At 38.9% G+C, this 23232-nt stretch overlaps 1 protein-coding gene across 5 annotated transcripts; it reads right to left on the bottom strand.

The window, feature by feature from the left end:
- Window positions 1–460: 460 nt before the first annotated feature.
- Window positions 461–23190, bottom strand: LOC132124634 (protein brambleberry-like). Of its 5 annotated transcripts, none has more exons than XM_059535743.1 (14): window positions 23087–23190; window positions 22702–22789; window positions 20045–20298; window positions 17315–17443; window positions 13800–13985; window positions 9778–10000; window positions 9490–9606; window positions 8285–8464; window positions 6873–7079; window positions 6207–6366; window positions 6025–6068; window positions 1870–1994; window positions 1662–1762; window positions 461–891 (listed from the first exon to the last, which is right to left on the bottom strand). In XM_059535743.1, the coding sequence occupies exons 3-14, from the start codon at window positions 20282–20284 to the stop codon at window positions 762–764; spliced, it is 1842 nt and encodes a 613-aa protein (XP_059391726.1). In that variant the 5' UTR covers window positions 20285–20298; window positions 22702–22789; window positions 23087–23190; the 3' UTR covers window positions 461–761. The 5 variants fall into 5 exon arrangements, with proteins under 5 accessions (XP_059391726.1, XP_059391725.1, XP_059391729.1 ...); XM_059535742.1 differs by having other exon boundaries at window positions 22736–22789; window positions 23087–23186; XM_059535746.1 differs by lacking the exons at window positions 13800–13985; window positions 17315–17443 and having other exon boundaries at window positions 22736–22789; window positions 23087–23186.
- Window positions 23191–23232: the final 42 nt, after the last annotated feature.

Below are 23232 nucleotides of genomic sequence, written 5' to 3' on the forward strand. Positions count from 1 at the left end.
GCAATTTCCCCCTGGAATAATAAAGCTCTTTGAATTTAATTGAATTAAATTCCAGTTCATTTTTGTGACAGGCTTCATGGGTCCACAGAAAGGAAACTCGAATGGCAGAAAGTGACATTCGATTGGTTTTCTTTATTAAAAGAAAGCAGTGTTTTGTTTTCATCGTGAGTGTAACAGATGAAAATGCATATACACAAACTAAAGTCATTAGGTTAAAAGAACTACCTGCAGAACTTGAAGGTTCCCAAGAGCATAGTGACCTCCATAGTTCATAAATAGAAATGGTTTAGAACAACCAAGATCCTTTCAAATGTGAATACCAGGAGCAAACAGTGCAATGACAGGCCATGCATACTTTTGGGTCTTTAATACTTGAATATAAATGCTAACAGCTCTCTCCATCACAATCATTATCTTGACAGATAAATGCACTATAAAGACACATTCTTCATTTACTAGATCATTTTCTGCCAAAAATGCTTTAATAAAATGTAAGACATAACACTTTTGCAGACAACATGGTGAAATCCAACTTAAAAGCGTGCATCTTAAATATTACTTTTCATCATTTATTATAAATAATGCAGCACACATCCATAAGTGGCACAACAAACATGAAATAAAACCCACTATGAGCAAAAAGACAAGCTACCCTGATGAAATAATTAAAAAGAGAAAAGTGCTCTAGCATTCAATGTATATTCTGCAACACTTGAGTAGACAAATGAAGTCTAATGAAAGACAGAGATGCTGAATCCATTTCAGAGTCGACTGTAGGAGGTGTGACCACCCTCATGTAGTCTACAGTAGTCCTGACCCACCAGAGCCCTCTTTTTGCACGGCTGACCCAGCCGAGTGATACCGCCGCACAGCGGGCGACCTGAAAAAGAACTATTAAAAGGTAAAACACAATTAAAAGGTTTGAAAAGTTGAGTGAGATAACGGCAACAAGTGTATTTTTAGAGTTGTGTAACGATATCAAAATCTCACGGTACAATAATACCTCAATTATAAAGCGCATGGTAGAGTACAAACGAAGACTAGGGGAAAAAGTGCCATAAGAGTTTATTAAATGCTTGAACATTCCATTGATGTATGGTTTGTTAGAATAGGACAATATTTGGCCAATACACAACTATTTGAAAATCTTGAAATTTTGAAAAAACGTTTGGATATGTTTTATTGTACCAAAAAAATAAAAAAATAAATAAAATAATTTGCGTCAATACAGACACTGCACATCTATAGTCTTTGGCTGCATCTATTGCATCCAACATGATTAAAAAAAAAAAAAATCTTTGTGGTGGCTTTCATGTCGTTCAACTGGTAAATAGAGCCATCCGACATGACTTGAATGTACCAGTAGAGGCAGCTGGGAGCAAAGGATGATAGACATGCATGGGTCGAGGGGCAGTGTAGTTCCCACTTCCCTGAGCTCTGCTCCACTAGCTGGAAAAAAACTAAACTTTTTGCACGAAGACCTATCGTTTCATACAGTCATGTGACCATGATTATATTGATAATTTTGCTATCGCCTTACCACAAAATTTATAATACAGTTACTTCCATATTTACATGTCTATCCATATCAAGACTTAAGATCAAAGTCAAATAAATAGATTCCTATAACGCTTTGAACTGATGTTGACTTTAAAGGATACCTGTTGCTGGCAAGTGAATGGTTGGGGCTTGAGCTTCGGGATTGGTTCACGGTCTCCAACACACCTCCTAGGTTCCTCTGAGGGATATTCTCCAGCACTGCCTGAACATGTTCAAAGAAATGTGCAGTTGGCAATCTAATTAATTACTATTAATGATACATACAACAATGACTGTTAGTAATAAAGGACTGTAGTAATAAATACTCACTGCTGCAATGCTGTGGCGACTCTTGAGTCTGGGGGTTGAGTGGTTGGGTTTGCCTGAAATTAGATGACTGAACTTTGGTGGAGCAGGAGACTGAGATGGGGACATGGACAGCATGTACGGATCACCTACATCAAGAAAGGGAGTGGTGAAGAGAGAAAGGAGGGGGGGAAATATTATATATAAAATCTAGAGCTTTCAAATTTTCTGAAGAGGATGAAAGTTATGGTTGTCTTTGTGAAAGTGAAAACCAAGTATCATTATGCTAGTGGTTGTGTGTGGTTGGCAGATGGTCACAAATGTGCTCAGAGGTTTTTGGTGTGTTGCTATATGGATGGATGTCTAGGGTGTTTTCTAGAGGGTTGATCACTACCCTCAGGCCTTCCAAGCACTGCAAAGTTTTGACAGCTGGGGACTGTGATTTTTAGAGGTGCAAATCTAAATCTAATATGTGGTATAAAAATCACCCTTCAACTAACTTTCTCTGGTTCAAAACCCATCTCCACAAGCAACTTTAAAAGGCGTAATGTTGGTGAATGCTTCGAGTTGTGATTGTTTAAATATGTAACAGGGTTCCCGCAGATCCTTCTGAGAGAGAGAGAGAGCGCCCCGGCCTCACGCTCGCAGTCTTCAAACACCACGAGCGCTGTCTTGCTCTCTCTCCCTCACACATATTAAATCAATTGACACGATGGTGTTTAATGTTTAAATCATTTAAAGTGAGAATGTAAGTGTGCTCACCCCATTTTTGTTTGTAAGAAAAAAATTGATTAGATTTCATATCGCAATATATAATCGCAGAAAAATAAAATATGGCTATGTCATTTTTTCCCAATATCGTGCAGCCCTACTTCACGGTGGGAACCAGGCATGTAGAGTCCATCCGTTCACCTTTTCTGCGTCACACAAAGACACGGTGGTTGGAACCAAAGATCTCAAATTTGGACTCATCAGACCAAAGCACAGATTTCCACTGGTCTAATGTCCATTCCTTGTGTTCTTTAGCCCAAACAGGTCTCTTCTGCTTGTTGCCTTTAGCAGTGGTTTCCTAGCAGATATTCTACCATGAAGGCCTGATTCACACAGTCTCCTCTTAACAGTTGTTCTAGAGATGTGGCTGCTGCTAGAACTCCGTGTGCCATTGACCTGGTCTCTAATCTGAGCTGCTGTTAACCTGTGATTTCTGAGGCTGGTGACTCGGATGAACTTATCCTCCGCAGCAGAGGGGACTCTTGGTCTTCCTTTCCTGGGGCGGTCCGCATGTGAGCCAGTTTCTTTGTAGAGCTTGATGGTTTTTGTGACTGCACTTGGGGGCACTTTCAAAGTTTTCCCAATTTTTCGGACTGACTGACCTTCATTTCTTAAAGTAATGATGGCCACTCGTTTTCCTATACTTAGCTGCTTTTTTCTTGCCATAATACAAATTCTAACAGTCTATTCAGTAGGACTATCAGCTGTGTATCCACCTGACTTCTGCACAACACAACTGATGGTCCCAACCCCAATTATAAGGCAAGAAATCACACTTATTAAACCTGACAGAGCACACCTGTGAAGTGAAAACCATTTCAGGTGACTACCTCTTGAAGCTCATCAAGAGAAAGCCAAGAGTGTGCAAAGCAGTAATCAAAGCAAAAGGTGGCTACTTTGAAGAACCTAGAATATGACATTTTCTGTTGTTTCACACTTTTGTGTATATATATATATATATATATATATCCAGTGAAATTCAGTAACTAAGTTAATTCTATAAAATTAGTTATACCATATTATAATGAAATAATAGAATTTTACTGGAAATATATATATATATATATATATATATATATATATATATATATATATATATATATATATATATATATATATATATATATATATAAACCTGTATTTTAGTCAATTTACATTAGTTTTACATTAAACTAATATAAGTAGTTTAGTTTTACTGAATTTACATTAGTTTTAAAAGCGGAGCCAGACTCGAGCTGACGAAGGTTGCGCGCATGCGTCGAGCCCGAGCACCAACCTCCCGCTCTCTCTCGTGAGGCCAATAAGGAAGTGACTAAAACTGCAATTCATCGACTGGCCGCTTGAGGCTGGCTGCAAAAGGGAGTCAGTTCCATAGACTCCCTATGTTAAAATGCCCAACTTTACAGCAGGAAAAAACATGTTTACAGCCTGGTTCAAAAAATGATTTTGGTCTAAATAGCTAATTTTGCCCTTCATGACAACTGTGAGTGGGTGAATTTTTTTTATAACTCATCCGTTTAAATTATATTAAGACTTATAATGAAGGGCGTAGCCAATTGAGTGACAGGTGGATTGCCACTGCTGACTGCCGTCGTGCTAGGTGGGTGTGGCTTCAGCAACTAGCTCCCGCCTTTTTGCCCATTTTTGATTGTCCGGCAGAGTGGCGCGGTGACGCGCTGCCAAGATGGTGACGGCCCGCTATACACACTTTAGGCTTCAAAAACACACTTCAGGAGACTACTGGTGACGTCAAGGACACTACGTCCATGTTTTTATACAGTCTATGGTCGAGCCTCATGACACGAAACGAGCGGTTTAAGAAAACGAACAGTATTTATATCGTTTTTACCTCTTGTACACAACCACATTCAACTGATCTGAGGGCGCGCGTGCTTCCTGTTGCGTGACGTGTGCGCGCTCTCTGGCTTAGTATGCGCCCGATCTCAGAATCTAAGCAGGTTTGGCCTTCTTAATACTTGGATTTTAGACCACCTGGGAAAGCCAGTTGCTTTAAGCTTTTGCATTTTCTTCCCTTCTTATAAAATGCTCTACCGATTAGAGTGGCTGATCTTTAAATAGCCTTCTCTCAGCAGCAGCCCTCGCATACGGCCAAACCAACCTGGCTATGCCTGGTCTTGTCTGATCTTGCAGCTGATACTGTCAATGTCCTCGTCATCGTCTTGTAGTTGTGGCATTGCTATGTTCCATTCGTGACAACATATGCTCTCCACTTCTGTTGGCATCTCACAACACTTGCTACTAAAACACCACCAATTTTGAAGAGATCTCGGTCTCTCTTGAAGACGTGCTGCTGCAGCGGATGCTTCCTCCATCGCTCCCGAGTACTTGATCTGTGTATTCTGGTTCAAATAAATATGGTTGTGAAAAAAAGTTAAATGTTGTCTGTTGATATATTGAAATCGTCTTCCATTGCAATTTTCTGTACGTCTAAATAGGTTTAGATCTTCACAGTGAAAGGTAACACTTCCGAAATCTGTGTAAACCATAGACAGTAAGTGTAAACAATGAGGGATGTACACGCGCGAGAGATCACTTCCGGCACTTTCCGCGCGGTCTAAGCCAGAGCACGCACACGTCAAATCAGGAAGCACTCACGCACACCGATCAGTTGGACGTGGTGGTGTACAAGAGGTAAAAACAATATAAATACTGTTCGTTTTCTCACACAAACTGCTCGTTTCGTGTCTTAGGTCATCAGTGTGTACTTACGATGGGGAATTGTATAATTTGGACTCCTCTGTGCATGCTCTTTTTGGTGGTGACCATAGACCTCCATTATATGAGTCACAGACAAGAACGGTTTGGCCTAAAAATATCAAAATGGGAAACACTGCGGAAACAAAAGAAACCTACATCCTGGATGCCCTTGAGGTAAGCTAAAACTTATCAAAAATTTGAAAGTGAACCATCCCTTTAAGTGACATAGGTTTTCTTTAGTTTTAATTTTCTGACCCTGCAGATGCCATAATCAAACTGTGTCTCTCCTGCTCTGCGTTTTTTTTTTTTTTTTTTTTTTTAAAGGGTGGGCATTTACACAGTTGGCTAAAGCAGAGCTGATTGGGGAGAACGGAGGTGCCCTCGCTCTATTGGTTAGTAAGACTGTCACTCAAGGCTGATAATCATGCATATGGTCTGGAACAGTAATATTGCGTCCACATCCCATGCTTTTGCGATTAGCAAATTGCAACGTCTCAAATCACGATTTCGATTTGATTTTGATTCAATCGCACAGCCCTAATTTGCAGTGCTCTTGATAGATTCCATCGGTCTTTAAGGAAATTATCTGGCTGCATCTGTGTTCTTTAATCTATGTATTGTCAGTAGATCAGCCGCAGAACTGTACTGGACAGTGACTTTGTGAATACATGGAACAAAAGATACAATTACCGATCATGAAGCTCTCCACCTCCAAATCGCAGTCTGGGTCATTCCTACAACAAGAGGAGAATTAAAACCCTAAAAAAAATGGTAAGCATACAACAGCATGTTTAAGACTGAAATGTCATTTAAACGCAAGATGTTGTGAGTTAACAGTTTGTTTCCTCTCTCTTGCACAACAGTGAACTCACAGGACAGGAGTGGAGGACGACGCATGGCAGCACTCAGTTGATGGGGTCTGTTTTTCTGGAGTCTTCTCTTCAGGAGGACCTAGAGAGAGAGGAGCGGTGCTGCAGGTCTGGCCCTTTATTTTAGATAATGCCCACAGCACCTGCAAGACAAACCAGCGGCCTGGACCACAAGCACAAGAATCTTAAGAGCACAGGCATGAACTAATGGTAATCAACCAGTTATTTTCTGCATGTATGAAAGCACCTTATGACTAGAGGTCGTTTGAAGTTCACGGTTTAAAAAGAACCGAGCAAACTGAAACAGCAATCTATATTATAGCTCTATAAATGAAGCATACAGACTTTATTAGAGCCACAGAAAGACAAACGTTAAGATGAAAATGCTCAATATACAACTCTTTATACTCACATTTTTCACTGCTAGTTATATATGCTCTGTATAATCATGCAAGTGACAAATCTTGAACCTTATGTACATTAACAACGATTCGGGGCGTTGTTCCCGCAATCAACTATCGGTGCCGATTAATCGGCAAACCGATACATTGGTCGACCTCTACTTATGACGGTCTCATATGATGTCTGCTGCAGTGCAGAAACACACTACACCTTCAAACACCATCGGAAATGTTTAAAAGCACATAGATGAATCATTTACTCCAGTACCTAGCGAAAGTGTGAACAGCAGCACAGTGAGCGAGAGCAAGTCGAGCGCAGACTGCTGGTTGATCTCTGCGATCGCATTGATTGGCACCAGGAGGAGCAGAGAGACGCGGGAGAACGTGGCACACTGCAGGAACGACAGCAGCACCGCAGACAACAGGAAGTACCCAGCATGCAACACACACGTCCACAGAGCACGCAGACTCAGGCCTAGGAGGACAATTACACATTTATCCAAAGCATATGCAAACAGGTTTCTTCTCGTTTATTCATTTGTAGGGCTCGACATTAACGCTTGTCTGCTTGCCCCTTCACAAAATCAACTTGTCCGGTTGGGTAAGTAAAATTCTTTCACTTGTCTGGGACAAGTAACCTGATCTCATTTTTAATCATGAATAACTAGGACAGCACCGAAACTTTGGCGAGAATGATTCTGATTTGATTACTTTGTGTAAAGTGAGACTAATAAGGGATAATGTATTGATATCAAGGTCATGTCAGTTGAGGCTCGTGCAGTCTGTCTGGCTCGTGGAGAAATCAACACTAAAAGCGCAAACAATGTGGTAGAAAAAAAATATTCATATTCTATATATACACAACACACGACCAGGAGTGATGTTTCCCAACTTTCAGCTCAACTGCAAATGTGATATTACTTATTTAACTAACGTTGTATAAAATCTAAATTAACTGACTTACATTTTAGACAAATTATGAATTGAGCAAAGCCGCAGCAGAGCAGTCATGCATCTCAGAGCAACACACAACAGTATTTCATTACTAAATGAATTTGAACGAGTAAATTATTCAGTGAGCCATTTATAAAAATGGTTACTTGATTTATTTAATGAATCCGCAGTTTGAATGAATCGGTTGAATCAATGATTCACTCATTAAGACAGTGACTTGCCTCCACCTACTGGTGGTTTAATATCATATTTAAAAGTATCATTGCATTTTTCCAACATTTCATATTTGTATGTCAAAAAAGTAAAACCTTAATCTAATAACATTATGCATTTGGATAAATGTGAGTTAGTTGATACCGATTTCATTTGAATAGTGACAATTATATAGTCTTATTATTCTAACTTAATGTATTGATCACATGTAAGAATTCGACGTAAATGGAGACCTGTACATTTAATCAGTTTAGGAAAATATTGTCCTTCATAAAGTTAAAGTGTAACCGCAATCAATTTAAGGCAAATATCAAAAATTTGCTGATTAAAGTATTACCTGATAGAGCACCGATGAGATCGCTTCAGAATAAATCATTTTTGTGCCAAAAAAACAAACACAAACTCTATTTCCCCCGGACAAGTAACTTTTTTACTCTGACAAGTGAATGATTGATTTACTTAGCTCATGTCAAAGCTTAATGTCGAGCCCTGATTTGTACACAATGCAAGCACCTGCCCAGCCCAGATAGCCTTGGATCATCAGCAGTCTGTCCTCCAGGCGGGTCTGCATACTGTCCAGATACGTCAGCATGTATCCCAGAGTGCCATTCATGCGCTCCAGCTTCATCATGAGCTCAGAGTAGAACTGAGCCGTGGAGTTCTGCTGCTGCAGGAAGCTGTTCAGATTGAGCTCTGGATCACAGCATTAACACAGACAGGACCATGTGAGTTTATCAGCTCAAATAGTGCGGATGTGTTTTGGATATTTGCAGACATGGCTAGGTGTTTGGGGTTGTTCTGTAATGTCTCTAGAGAATGAAAGGATGCTCTTAAAGATAATTTTGGATATACAGTTAGGAAGATATATATTTGGATGCTGACAATTTTCATAATTTCAGCTCTGTATGCCACCAGAACAAAAAAAAAAAAAAAAAGAGATGAAATCGAAATGCAGACTTTAAGCTTTAATTCAAGGGGTTGAACAAAAATAAACAAAATGCTTAAGAATTACCTTTTTTTTTTATACACAGCCTATATGACTTAAATAAATCTTGCCCTGATTGAGCACAATCAGCTGAAATTCTCTCCTCAACAAGCCTGCATTTATTTGACCCAAAACAAAGCATTTTTTTTTACTACTTTAACTGTTTGTAATTGAATATTTTAAAATGTAGTTTATTGCTGTGATCAAAGCTGAATTTTTACTCCAGTCTACATCACGAGCTTCAGAAATCATACTATGCTGCTTGAGAAACATTTCTGATTATCAATGCTGAAAACGGTTTCTCTTAAATTTTATTAAATCAAAAGTATACATTTCATTGATCAAGTGTTACAGAAAATATAATTTTAGTCTACAACTTTCCATCACATATTTGTCTACAAACCCTGAAAAAAGCATCATCATAATAATTGAGCACTGATAATAATTGATAATTGTATGCATTGATAATATGCAAATCAGCATATTAGAATGATTTCTGAAGGATCATGTGACAGAAGACTGTTCCCAGAAATAAACTACCTTTTAAAATATTCAATTAGAGCATTTGTTTTAAATGGTAACATTTCACCACATGATGGTGTTTCCAATATTTTTGATCAAATAAATGCCAACTTGGAGCAGAAGAGACTCAATTCAAAAAACAAACAAACCAAAAAACACTGTAATCCTTCCAAACGTCTGACCAGTAGTGTGTGATTTCAGAAGTAATTACCCATTTTTTCGTAGATGTCCTGAGCACTTCCTCGGACCACAGCCAGGTCCTCAAGAATGGCCTGATGTCCCTCCTGCACCTCTGCGCTCTGACCCTTCAGCTGCCCACTTACATTCTCTGTAAATGTGTTACAGTATTATATAAAACCCTCCATAACCACTGGCAAACAAATATGATTGTGATATGACAAGAACAACAGATAATGGTACCCTAGCCTATATTTCAAATACTGATAAAGTGAGAATTCACAGGTCAGCTTTGAAGCAAATGCACTCTTCTGTGACTGACCCATTCTCTGTGTAATGCCCTGAATTAACTGAGCCACCAGCTGCTGGCCGGTGCTGATGAGGGCTTTCTCCTGCGCCAGTCTCTGCAGGTTTTCACTGATGGAGGCGTCCAGCTGCTCCTGTCCTTCCTTCAGAGCCCCCTGCTGGAGCTGCAGTGCACTGTGACCCTCCAGCAGCTTGTCCAGCGACGCAGCGGTCATCTCCCTCAGCTCGGTCTGACCCTCCTGCAGATCAACAAACACAAACCACCCAACAGTCAAGTCAACATGATACTGCATTCACAATCAATGGGCCTCTTTATCAGTCGAACGTAGAAACGAGCGCAGGTCCGTGCACACAAATCAACTTACGACAGAGTTCATGTGTGATTCGTGATGAAACATTCGTATGCCGCCAATCTCTTCGTATAAATGAACATGCGTTAATTTGTTAAATCTGAAAACAATCATCATTAAAATATGAATTTTTAGGATGACGCATGACAAAAAATGCATACAAAAGACCTTTACTCCAAAACACCTGTTAAACTTGTAATTGCAAAAAAAATATTATTAATTCATATACATTTAAAAACAGTTACATATAAGGAAACCCTTACAAACAAACATTTAGCTCATTTAGTTATTTTCGCTCCACAACAAATCCTTTACATTTAACGTTATTAGAGAACAAGAATACCAAAATAAGCAGATGTAAAATTATTAAACCATAATTTAAAAAGGAGAACAATAAATCACGCTATACAGTAGGCAAGTGGCGTTTATTATAAGCCGCACACAAATGACAAACAAAGCTGAAACTACATTGCATTAGGGTGACCATATGAGCCATTTTCCCAGGATGCGTCCTTGCCAGGATTTTTATATTGCCTAAAATGTCCAGATTTTGGCTGTTTGTGCTGTGCATTTTGATTATTGTATGACATTCATAAGAGCTATAGAGAGCAGAGCAGACGGATCCTTGTGCATTCAAATCACTCTCTTGGTACTTTGGTGTTATGTGTTTGTTGGTTCGTTCAACTTGACATGTACGTGTATTTGCATTGCTTTGTTCTCTGTAGATCTGACTTTCTAACACGATACGATTGGTTGATTATGTAACATACCGGCATGTTATTGGTCAAACTATTTGGATGTTTTAGGCAATATAGAAATCCTGGCAAGGACGCTCCTGGGAAAATGGCTCATATGGTCACCCTACATTGCATTCACAAGCCTCTCCAATTCAACAATTATCCAAATGTTTCCATTATTGGCATATTTGTATTTTTTGGTCGTTAAACTTTTTTATGAAGCCTAAACATGGCTTCATACTTCACTCATGTTCTAATATCAGTGTAAAATCCTTCACATGCACACAAATGTTTGGGCACTGCACACTGATTTCACAGCCGACCTTTTAAAATAAACCGTGTACCTTATGTTTGCTTGACTGCATTTTGACTGAATCTTCGGGATTGAGACTTTGTTCATCACGTGACAGCCCCATGAGTTTAACCAATGCAGTCAGAGCCGGTAAGAGAATTGATTAGCTCATCTTTCGATTCCTCTGGTTTGAGTCGTTCATCACGCGACAGCCCCATACACTAAACCCATGCTGTCTGGTTTGGTGGTTAGATTACATGGCCTATTGATCAATCCAGCAGACATACGCAAACATACACTTGCTGCAAGTCTCATAAAACGTTCAAAAATATCAATATGTGGAAGTAACAAGAGCAGACATATGGATAAATTTGACGATGCAAGATAACTCGGATTGGTCTGGAGTGCAGACATTGAAGCATACACACACAGCAACGAGTACTCTTTTGTGTCACATGAACTGGGAAATACACACAAAATGATGTTGAATTATCCATTTTGATGAGTATTCACGTAAACAGTCGATTAGGTCTTAAGTGAAGGTAAACCGTAGAGAGAATAATCGGACGTGCATCTGTATGTTGTATCAGTGCATTCGGTTTTAAAGAAATATCATCCTACCGTATTTTCCGGACTATAAGTCGCACTTTTTTTCACAGTTTGGCTGGTCCTGCGACTTATAGTCAGTTGTGACTTATTTATCAAATTGATTTGACATGAACCGAGAGAAATGAACCAAGAGAAAACATTACCGTCTCCAGCCGCCAGAGGGCGCTCTATGCTGCTCAGTGCTCCTGTAGTCTACACTGAGCAGCATAGAGCGCCCTCTCGCGGCTGTAGACGGTAATGTTTTCTCTTGGTTCTTGGGTCTAAATAAATGCGACTTATAGTCCAGTGCGACTTATATGTTTTTTCCTCGTCATTACGTATTTTTGGACTGATGCGACTTATACTCAGGTGCGACTTATAGTCCGAAAAATTCGGTAATTAAGTTGCTGTTGTCAGAGTCAAGCAACAAAAGAAAGAGAAAATCATGCACTGCCCTTGACTGAATCACTTTAGTAGCTCTAAAGATTCATCTAAATTTATTTCTACAAATACATTTCTGCTTGAAAGAAAAACAAACAAGTTGTTATAAACAATGCATAATTAGGCTATATAACCATTTATATTTTATTGAAAAGAACACCATGTTCTTGTTCTTTATGAGAAGTGGTTTTATTTAATTTTAACAAAGGCATGTTGTGTGTCACTGAGGTTAAATCTGTGTCTCGTGAATCAAACCTATATAATGGATTTTGAAATTTTAAGAGAAATGCTGAATAAATGCATTACACTAACTAAACCCATTAGATTTTATCTGACTACATTTAGTTGACAAACTAGACTAATGACAAAACTATGACATAATAGCATTTTAGTCAAAAGACTAGGACTAAAATTAAATCAAAATTTGCTGTAAAAATTAACACTGCGACTAATGAGCTTCAGTTGTCGGTCAGGAAAATAATCTAAATGAACTAAATGACTTACTAAGATCACGTAACTCAAACTTGCGAAAACACAAGCCGAGACCAGACGTGAGATTTAATCGTAGCCACCACTTACATCCATACTGATGTAGTACAAGTTTGGCGTAGAAATGACTGTACGCCCTCTTTTCTGTCGTACATTCGTTTCGGAAATGAGGCCCACTGTGACCCCTGATGTGAGATTTCAGAATGAGGTGGAAGCACACGATGATCTTTCTAACCACTAGGCCACGACATCCCGGTGAAAGACTTGTGTCACGTTACTGTCACTTTAGATCAGTGGCTCTCAAAGTGTGGTACTCCGCCTTCCTCTAGTTGTATGCAGACTGATCACTATATCATTTTAAAACACCACATTTTAATTTAATCCAAAGTTTTTTGTTTTATCTGAATGCACAGTGCAGTTCAATCTGTGTTTTCCCCCAGTGGTGGGGGAAATCAACAGCATAGTATTGCGATATTTTCTGCTGCAATACTGTATCGAAACATGGATGCAGAGTATTTTTCTTTTATTATACTATTTGGTAGAATAATAAAATACATTTCTTTACAGTCCACTAGATGGTGGTGTTTTTTTTCCTGGTGAGGTCAGCTGGGTCACCTTCAGCATGCAGTAAGTTAGTCAAATAAAGATGGCGGCATAGCGGAAAGTTATCAGGAAAGCCCTTCAACATTTAAATTGGATTTGTATGTAAACAAATGTTTTACGTAAAGGTTTTATTTATTTTAAATATAACAGTAATTTACTTTCAAATGCCCCAATGCACAAGTTTTCTGTACAAGTTCAAGTTGCGTTGTTAAAAATACCTGTAGAAGAACAGCAGTGCACACTTATTTAGATTTAATTAAGATGGACTAGATTAGATAAACAAATACTTGCATTTGCCAGGTGGTGCATAGAACGTTTGTGACAGGTTTTCATGAAAGTGTTGGTCAGTTTGTCTGCTTGACAATCCCATGTTTAACTGCAGCAATAAACTACAGGGAAGTACCAAATGGAGAAATTTTGTAATGGTGGTACTTTGTATTAAACGTTTGAGAACAACAGCTTTAAAATAAACATTACGTGACTGTGCACAGTTAGAAGAGGAAGAACATAAAATGAAGCAAAGATCTTTATAACACACCTTTAGGTCTTTCATGGCATCCAGTTGGCTAGCTGCGGTGGAGATCAGGGCATTGACCGTTAGCTCGGCTCGCTTGCGGAAGTGCTGCTGGCGCGTGGCGTAACACACAGATCGTGCTCGGTTGCTGACAATGTGATACGCATTCCATGTGTCTGAGTCCATGTCCGCTGTGCACTCTTTTATTGACTGTAGAGAGAGAGAAATTTGGTTTAGTCAGACTCTAGTTCTAGAAAACTAGACCTGCACAGTGAGGAGTTTAACTTTAAAACGGTTTAGCTCAGCGGTTCTCATCTGGTTTGGCCTTTTTATATTTATACCGTTAAGTTGGTATGAGCCACCAGTCATTTAAACATATATATTAAATGACACAAAAGTGGAAATAACGTGGTATTTTGGGTTATGGAAACAACAGTTACCATTGTGATTATACATTAACATGAACGGTTAATGAAACATGGAAACTAGATAGTTTTCTTCTAGAAAGACAAAAACGTTCAGGTGGAGAAAAAAGTCAGATGACTCTTCTGAGGAAGACTGCAGGTTGCAGTCGAAACATGTCAAGGTAAAGAAAAAGCTTTTTTCTCCATCTGAACGTTTTTGTCTTTCTAGAAGAAAACTAATTGTAATCATTAAGAAGACAATATGAAAATCTTTGAACTAACATGGAAACTGCTCCTGAATAGAATGAATATCATATCTTCAAGCAATCCCTCCCAGCTAACATGCGCAGTACCAGTTTTGGGATTTATCAGTACTGTACTTTTATTTCCCATGTTGCATGCTTGTATTGTCTGCGCTTAAGTGAAGTGATAAACCGTGCTATGGAAGAGTGTGTGCTACAAATGCTGTATAACATCTGGCAGGACAGGATAGTTTGCGAGGTGAGACACTATTTCATGAGTTATAAAAATAATGATTGTATAAATGACACTGACATTAAACTAGACATGTGCTGGCTAGAGCCCGACCGATATATCGGCAGGCCAGAGTTAACAACAGCGCCAGAAATCCACTACAGAAGAAAGCGTTCAGCCAAGGAGATGAAGGAGATGTAACTTACTGTTTTGACGGTGAGTCTGTCATTTGTCATGTGAAATGATTGTAGATTTAGTTCATACCCTGTATATAAAAACTGTGTGGTAGTTCTAGCTAACGGTCCTATCATTATCACTTCTAAATATTCTGGGTTCAGCGTTGCCCTTCAGATACAACGCGATTTGCGCTGCGCTGCGCTATGGCGTAGGCGGAGTTTTAAAAACGTTTAGCGGGAGCTCTTTCATATTCTGTTGTTCCTCCTTTCGGTCAGCAGCAAACATGTATCTGTCCCGTTGTAAGAAGCGAGCGATAGCGCCAGTCCTGCTGATGAGAATTAAGAGAGAAGCAAGGAAGAAGAGGCTACCCTCAGGTCCAGAGAACAATTTGGTGAATTCAGGCTGGTTACGTTACTCTAACGCTAATAGCTTCCTTTTTAGCAGGCCCCTTAAATGCTTGCTATTAACTTGTTTGAAGGTGGTTCTTCTCAAAATTGACAGCGGTGTGTTCATGACACTAATGTTAACCATTCAACTTCGAATTGATTCCGTAATCTTCCGGTAATAGTAGGCAAGACGATGTTTTGATTCAGACTGCACAAAGAGAAGAGGAGAAGATATACGGGTCTGTTGTGAATGTGTCTGTGAGAGCAAATATAGTGTAGTTACAGTAACTACAGTAGGTGTGTCAGAAATGATTAAACCAGAGGGGACATGTAAATAAATGTGAACTGAACAAGCGCTTTTTTTTTTTTTTACATTGTTTCAAAGCAGCTTTACAGACATAACAGAAAAATGTTGAAATAATATTGTTAAATATAAGTAGGTAATACCTATTGCTTGACAAATAAATAAAAATATATATATTTCTCATTTTTGCCTAATGTAGGAGATCCCAGTTTATTATTATTATAATTCTAATGATGACATGAGTAATGATACATGGTGATATTATTAATACACATGCTTATTCTTTCTCCGTCTCTCTTTCTGCCTACAGATGGCTGAAAAAGGTGAATGCTGTAGCAGCAAAGTGTGGGACTACTTCTGCAAATACTTTAACTTTAGTATTATAATTTATTTACCATACACACAGACTGTTAAAACCAGCTTCAACTGTAAGAAAGTAAAAGTGTTAAATGTTTAAAAGACTGTTTTTTGATCAATTAAAAAATATATACTTTTGATGTGCAATTGTTTAGTCATTGAGACTGTAATCTAAGGCTTTTTTTTAACATAGTCCATTCTGGAAAATGGTTTATACAGCCCACATACATAGAGCAGGCAGATATTTTGCTATTGAATGTTGTGTAAATGCAGTTTATAGGAAATAGGTCTAATATCCAGATTATTTTTAAAATCAAAATATCGGCTTATAAATCGGCTCTTTTCGAGTTAATATCGGCATCGGCCCCCAAAAATCCATATCGGTCGGGCTCTAGTGCTGGCATTCGGTAATGCACCACGGTTATGAATATACACAATATTGTTGTAGAGGGCACTTCTAAATACCGTGAATAATTATACATTATATATAACAAATTATTCAGAATTTGGGATGCATTTTAAGAATAATTTTCCCATCAACTGGTCAAAATGCACAACACTGCTGTATGCTGCTAGAAAGAGGATGTGGGCTCTGATGTAAGCAAGCACGCATGAGAAGCACATGAGGAACACGTGAGATGCGCTGAATGAAAGCACATTCACTCTCTGACAGCAGATGGCGCTAAACTGCTAAAAATGCAGCCCTTATCCTGGAAACCCCATAAATAAACCAGTTGGACTACTTTCTAAAACATTTAAATAATTTTACATAGCCATTCAGATTTTTGTGTTCATCACACCACCAAATACTTAAATATTTAGACTTAATATGCTATTTGTTTTCAACCTTTTTTTTCCCCTTTTTAATCTGGACTATAACATGCCCTAGATCTTGTTTGAATAACATAGTTGCAACTTTCAATTTTAACATGTTATTGTGTTACTTCATGAACAAACATGAACTAATTTTTCAATTTTATTAACAAAGATTAATAACTTCTGTAGCAAATGTAGCTATTGCTCATTGTGAATGTTAATTTAATTGTGTAAAACTTTTAACTTTATATTTTGTGTATTGCTTTATTGTATTTAAATGTTCAGTTATTTTTGTTTCAAGATCAAAAGTTATTTAACCTGTTATACTTTATTATGACAACTTTTTTGAAACAATTTCAATACCATGATTAGCAATTAATCGCAACAGGAAAATTATATATCCCTACATTAAATCTGCCAACATCACATCTGACCGCAGATACTGAATCGGCACAGCGTGTTTTTCTCAGGCACCCTTAACTTAAACTGCATCTGACAGAAGTGTCAACAGCATGCACGGCTTTTAAAATAAAAGTCTTGCATTTAAAAAATGTGTTGAGAAACACTGGTTTAGCTGATATTGCACCTATAAAATAGCAAGGTTGTGGCCATTGACCCTACCATTTCTTCAGTGCAAGGGTAAGTCCTGCGGCCCTCCACCTCTGATTGGCAGTTGAACAAAGCCACGCCCAGTTTGGCCAGCTGCTCCTCTGATAGGCCGCTGCAAGTAGCTTTGAGCTGAGTAACAACCTGTAAAAAAAATACAATAAAACAACAAAAGCGATGTGTCTTTAAGGACAGAATAACAGCTTTAAGTCTGCATGAACTCAATCTTTTCTATAAAAATGGCCAAAAGCTTTTTGCAAAGGAAAACATTTAAATTGTTCACCATCTTCTACATCGTGCACAGAGCTGGATAGTAACCATTTACATGTAAACTGGATTACGTAAAGTACTTGTAATTAGAATAATTTACATTTTAAAATACTCCTAATCAGACTACAATTACTTTTTATGGTTATATAGTTTACACAATGGTGATAAATTATTAATAATTTATTGATTCTCCCCTATTCCTCCTCTTCATCTTTTAAATGTTCCTTTCTAAAATTTCCTACTGCATACAAACACTCAGAAAGTCTTCAGGTTTGTGGAGATTCACACAGCGATCGGTCAGATTTATACACAGCATTTAAACACTGGGTTTTACAAAGTCCTTTTAAGATTAAGAAGTGTTTTACTGATGAACATCATTTTTTTAATTTAAATCATCAGCTGGTTATTTATCCATGTATTGCATATGCTTTGGAAGGCTTTCGTCTGTCTCGTTCGATTTATGACGTGCTGACGCAAATGTAAAAAATGCTGGCGTAACATTGTGATGCCTATCAACCCAACCCTACTGCAGACAATATTTTGGTAAAACCTACACGTCTTTTCTTCATTAAATTTAACCCTACATTTTCCTACCTGTGTGCCACCAACCTCTCTACCCGTTACTTTCAGATGAAACCTACGCTCTTTTCCCCTCCCATCTTTCCTCCTCTCTACCCTCACCAAAAACTAGGGCTGGGCGAGATATCTAACGATATGATCATGCGCATCTAGTCAGTAAATCTGGTTCCGTGATTATCACTACGCAATATCGCGTTCATTATCGAAAGCGATTAATCTGGGATAATGAACGCGATATTGCGTAGCTTGTCAGTGATCTACGGCTTTGTCTATTAAATGCCGCTCCATAAGCAGATGATAGCGATTTAGCGGTAATCACGGAACCAGATTTACTGACTAGATGCGCATGATCATATCATTAGATATATCGCCCAGCCCTATCTAAAACTCCCACCTTCTCCTCCGCTCCTCTCACTGAGGCAGAAGTATCAAAACTCCTCCTCTCCAGCCATCCTACAACATGCCCTCTAGACCCAATCTCCTCACACCTTCTCCAAGCAATCTCTCCTACACTTTTACCAGCACTCACACACATCAACAACACTTCTCTCCTCACAGGTACCTTCCCCACTGCATTAAAACAGGCTCAGGTAACCCCACTGCTCACAACACCTGCATTAAACACTTCACTTACAGACAGCTACAGACCTGTCGCTCTCCTTCCTTTCAAAGCAAAAACACTTAAACTAATCGTTTTTAACCAGGTGTCATTATTTCTTACACAGAATCACCCACTGGATCCTAACCAGTCAGGCTTCAGCAGTAGGGGTGGATACCGAAACCCAGTACCTATGTAACTGGTATGTACTAGAACCGAATCAGTACGCAGATTTCGGTGCCATGTAAATTCTGGAGCGATCAATTTAAATATTTATCCTGGTTCTCTGAAATTAACATAAGAAGCATTTAAGAAGCCATTTAATATAAAGATATAACGGTGCATGTGGCATTAGGGTTGGGCCGATAGATGATGCCATTGTCCATCGCTGACAGATATCACAATGTTAAGCTGACAGAAACTTCCATCAAAAGCACAATCAAACGATTCAGAATGCAGTGGCACAACTGGTCTTCAGCAAGCCCAAAAAGAGCCCATGTTACACCGCTCTTTATCTCCATGGACTGGGTCCCGGTTGCAGCTTGCATCAAGTTCAAGACATTGATGCTTGCTTATAGAAGAGTGACAGGCCCAGCACCCGCCTACTTTCACTAACTATTGTGAGTCTACATCCCCTCCAGAAGTCTGAGATCCCCTAGTGAGCGACGCCTCGTGGTACCATCACAGAGAGGCTCAAGAACACTTTCCAGAACACTCTCCTTCACCGTTCCTGGCTGGTGGAATGATCTTCCCACCCCTATCAGGAACGCTGAATCCCTGACAATTTTCAAGCGACAGCTGAAAACTCATCTCTTTTGACTTCATCCGAAGAAAAAATAAAATAAAAATATTTCATTTTCCTCGGTCTAGCTTGTACTTATTTGAGCAATGCTTGAAACTTGGCATGATAAACAGTTCCTGTGTCTGTTTGCCTCTTTAAGATTAATCGCTTGATATATTGGACAAAAGCGTCTGTTAAATGAATAAATGTAAATTACCTGAAATGTGTAACATATTGCGTTACTGACTACAATTTTCATCATGTAAATTGTAATCCGTAACAAACTACATTTTTTTTTTCTTAAGTAATTTACCCAGCTCTGGATACAGTTTGAGCACTGCTTGATTTATATTTGTGTTCTGTTCTGATGAATTTGGCGAAAAACTGTTTTGAAGCAATATTTATTGTATATAGCATTATACACAGAAAATTGGCTTGCAATGCATGTTATATTATTGCATGTAATCAGTTGATCGTGAAATTCTTGAAAGTATGATGTGATACGCATTACGCTTACTCTGAAATGGCAGCTGTCCAGGGGACTGAGCTCCATCTGCTTTGCTTCGGCCAAAAACTTCTCATCAACAACACTCATTTCAAAGGCGGGGGTCTCTCCATGGAGCAGAATTGTGGCGATAGATTCCTGTGGAGGAGCAGGAGCAGGAGCAGGTGCAGGCTTCTCCAGCCAGTCAAAGAAGGCATCCACCTCCCCATACTGCACACTCAACACCCACAGCACCACAAACCAAAGCCCCATCCTCAGCAACCACCCTGCACACAGAAGATGAGGGAGCTTGTAAAACCTAGCACTTAAAGATGTCCATTATTTTCAGTTGCTCCTGAAACACTTACTACTAACTTAAAATACAGTGGGTACAGAAAGTATTCAGACCCCCTTAAATTTTTCACTCTTTGTTATATTGCAGCCATTTGCTAAAATCATTTAAGTTCGGTTTGTTTCCCCCTCAATGTACACACAGCACCCCATATTGACAGAAAAACACAGAATTGTTGACATTTTTGCACATTAAAAAATAAAAATCTGAATTATCACGTGGTCCTAAGTATTCAGACCCTTTGCTCAGTATTTAGTAGAAGCACCTTTTTTGATTAATACAGCCATGAGTCTTTTTGGGAAAGATGCAACATGTTTTTCACACCAGGATTTGGGGATCCTCTGCCATTCCTCCTTGCAGATCCTCTCCAGTTCTGTCAGGTTGGATGGTAAACGTTGGTGGACAGCCATTTTCAGGTCTCTCCAGAGATGCTCAATTGGGTTTAAGTCAGGGCTCTGGCTGGGCCATTCAAGAACAGTCACAGAGTTGTTGTGAAGCCACTCATTTGTTATTTTAGCTGTGAGGTTAGGGTCATTGTCTTGTTGGAAGGTGAACCTTCATCCCAGTCTGAGGTCCTGCACACGCTGGAGAAGGTTTTCGTCCAGAATATCCCTGTACTTGGCCGCATTCATCTTTCCCTCGATTGCAACCATCCTGTCCCTGCAGCTGAAAAACACCCCCACAGCATGATGCTGCCACCACCATGCTTCACTCTTGGGACTGTAGTGGACAGGTGATGAGCAGTGCGTGGTTTTCTCCACACATACCGCTTAGAATTAAGGCCAAAAAGTTCTATCTTGGTCTCATCAGACCAGAGAATCCTTCAGGTGTTTTTAAGCAAACTCCATGGGGGCTTTCATGTGTCTTGCACTGAGGAGAGGCTTCTGTGGGGTCACTCTGCCATAAAGCCCCGACTGGTGGAGGGCTGCAGTGATGCTTGACTTTCTACAACTTTCTCCCATCTCCCGACTGCATCTCTGGTTCTTTACCTCTCTCACCAAGGCTCTTCTCCCCCGATAGCTCAGTTTGACTGGGCGGCCAGCTCTAGGAAGGGTTCTGGTCATCCCAAATTGTCATCCATTTAAGGATTATGGAGGCCACTGTGCTCTTAGGAACCTTAAGTGCAGCATACATTTTTGGTAACCTTGGCCAGATCTGTGCCTTGCCACAATTCTGTCTCTGAGCTCTTCAGGCAGTTCCTTTGACCTCATGACTCTCATTTGCTCTGACATGCACTGTGAGCTGTAAGGTCTTATATAGACAGGTGTGTGGCTTTCCTAATCTCAAGGATGACCAGAAGAAATGGACAGCACCGGAGTTAAATATATGAGTGTCACAGCGAAGGGTCTGAATACTTAGGACCATGTGATATTTCAGTTTATTTTTTTTTTTTTAGTTAAAAATATTTATTTTTTTAAATTAACTTAACGGGAGATACCTGAAAATGGCTGTCCACCAAAGTTTACTATCCAACCTGACAGAACTGGAGAGGATCTGCAAGGAGGAATGGCAGAGGATCCCCAAATCCTGGTGTGAAAAACATGTTGCATCTTTCCCAAAAAGACTCATGGCTGTATTAATCAAAAGGGTGCTTCTACTAAATACTGAGCAAAGGGTCTGAATACTTAGGACCACGTGATAAATCAGATTTTCTTTTTTAATGTGCAAAAATGTCAACAATTCTGTGTTTTTCTGTCAATATGGGGTGCTGTGTGTACATTGAGGGGGGAAAATTAACTTAAATGATTTTAGCAAATGGCTGCAATATAACAAAGAGTGAAACATTTAAGGGGGTCTGAATACTTTCCGTACCCACTGTATATGCTGCATACAGATCATTTAAAAACATCCAATTATAAACGAATTAATTCCAAGTTTTAAATAAATGTAAAACTGTTATAACATTTAATAAATAAATTTGAAGCCCCCATTAAATAAATACATACAGAGAAAACTATGATAATTTTCAAAATAAGAAAAACTTTCATTTTTAATTAATTCAACGTTTAATACATGAGAAAAACTAATTAAATACATAAATGAACATAGAGAAACTGTGTTCTTAAATAAATAAAGTAAATAAGATAAGAAACTTTAAGAGAGAGAGAGAAAAAAAGGAAAAGCGGTGTTCCCATTTAATATGTATAAGAGGAACTCATAAATTAAATACGTAAAGAGAAAATGTGTCATTTTTAATTAAATGATTTAATTATTCTTGTTAAAATTAATTATAAATGAGAAAAAAAATTATATAAAAAAATAATAAATGGTAGAAAAACAAATACACAGAAACAAAGGTAAGAAGATACAGAAAAGCTAAACCAGAAGTATAAAATGTCAATGTGTTGGTAAGGAAGCGTAAGGAGACTTACAGAGACTTACTACAGTACAATAGGTCCACGGTCTATCAGCACGCGCTGAGCCTGCTGTAAAACGAAAGTAAGGTGAGGGCTGCCTCTGAAACATGTCTGGGCTTAGATCCTCTCACAATCACACACCAGTCAATCAAACCTTAGAGCAGATCTCATCATGACCGGCCATCTCCGGGTTTATCAACCGAACTGGACATTTACAAATCTGCATTTTATTCAGATATGCATCTAATGACATTAGACATGTATATATAACAATACATACATACACATGCATAATTCATGATGAATTCAAATCTATGATTTAACGATAGCATTGAAGGTCCGTAATAACATATCCACTGCACTCACCTCGATATGCGCTACAGAGTCTGCTTTATAAAATCGTCAGCTGAGATCAATCCATCAACACTCTTCCAAACGCTCCTGTTAGGATTCAACTGTTTAAATGGACTCACAGCAGCCAATCAGCGGCAGCGTAGTGCCACAGAAACATC

Source organism: Carassius carassius, chromosome 43 (genome assembly GCF_963082965.1).
Source record: "Carassius carassius chromosome 43, fCarCar2.1, whole genome shotgun sequence".
Classification (NCBI taxonomy): domain Eukaryota; kingdom Metazoa; phylum Chordata; class Actinopteri; order Cypriniformes; family Cyprinidae; genus Carassius; species Carassius carassius.

Excerpts from the sequence above, each read along its gene's own strand:
- LOC132124634 (XM_059535743.1), bottom strand. The coding sequence starts at position 20,284 with ATGGGGCTTTGGTTTGTGGTGCTGTGGGTGTTGAGTGTGCAGTATGGG. Across the intron at positions 9,607-9,777 it reads GGGCATTACACAGAGAATGG|AGAATGTAAGTGGGCAGCTG; the intron begins GTCAGTCACAGA and ends ACACATTTACAG. Across the intron at positions 892-1,661 it reads CATTCACTTGCCAGCAACAG|TTCTTTTTCAGGTCGCCCGC; the intron begins GTATCCTTTAAA and ends ACCTTTTAATAG.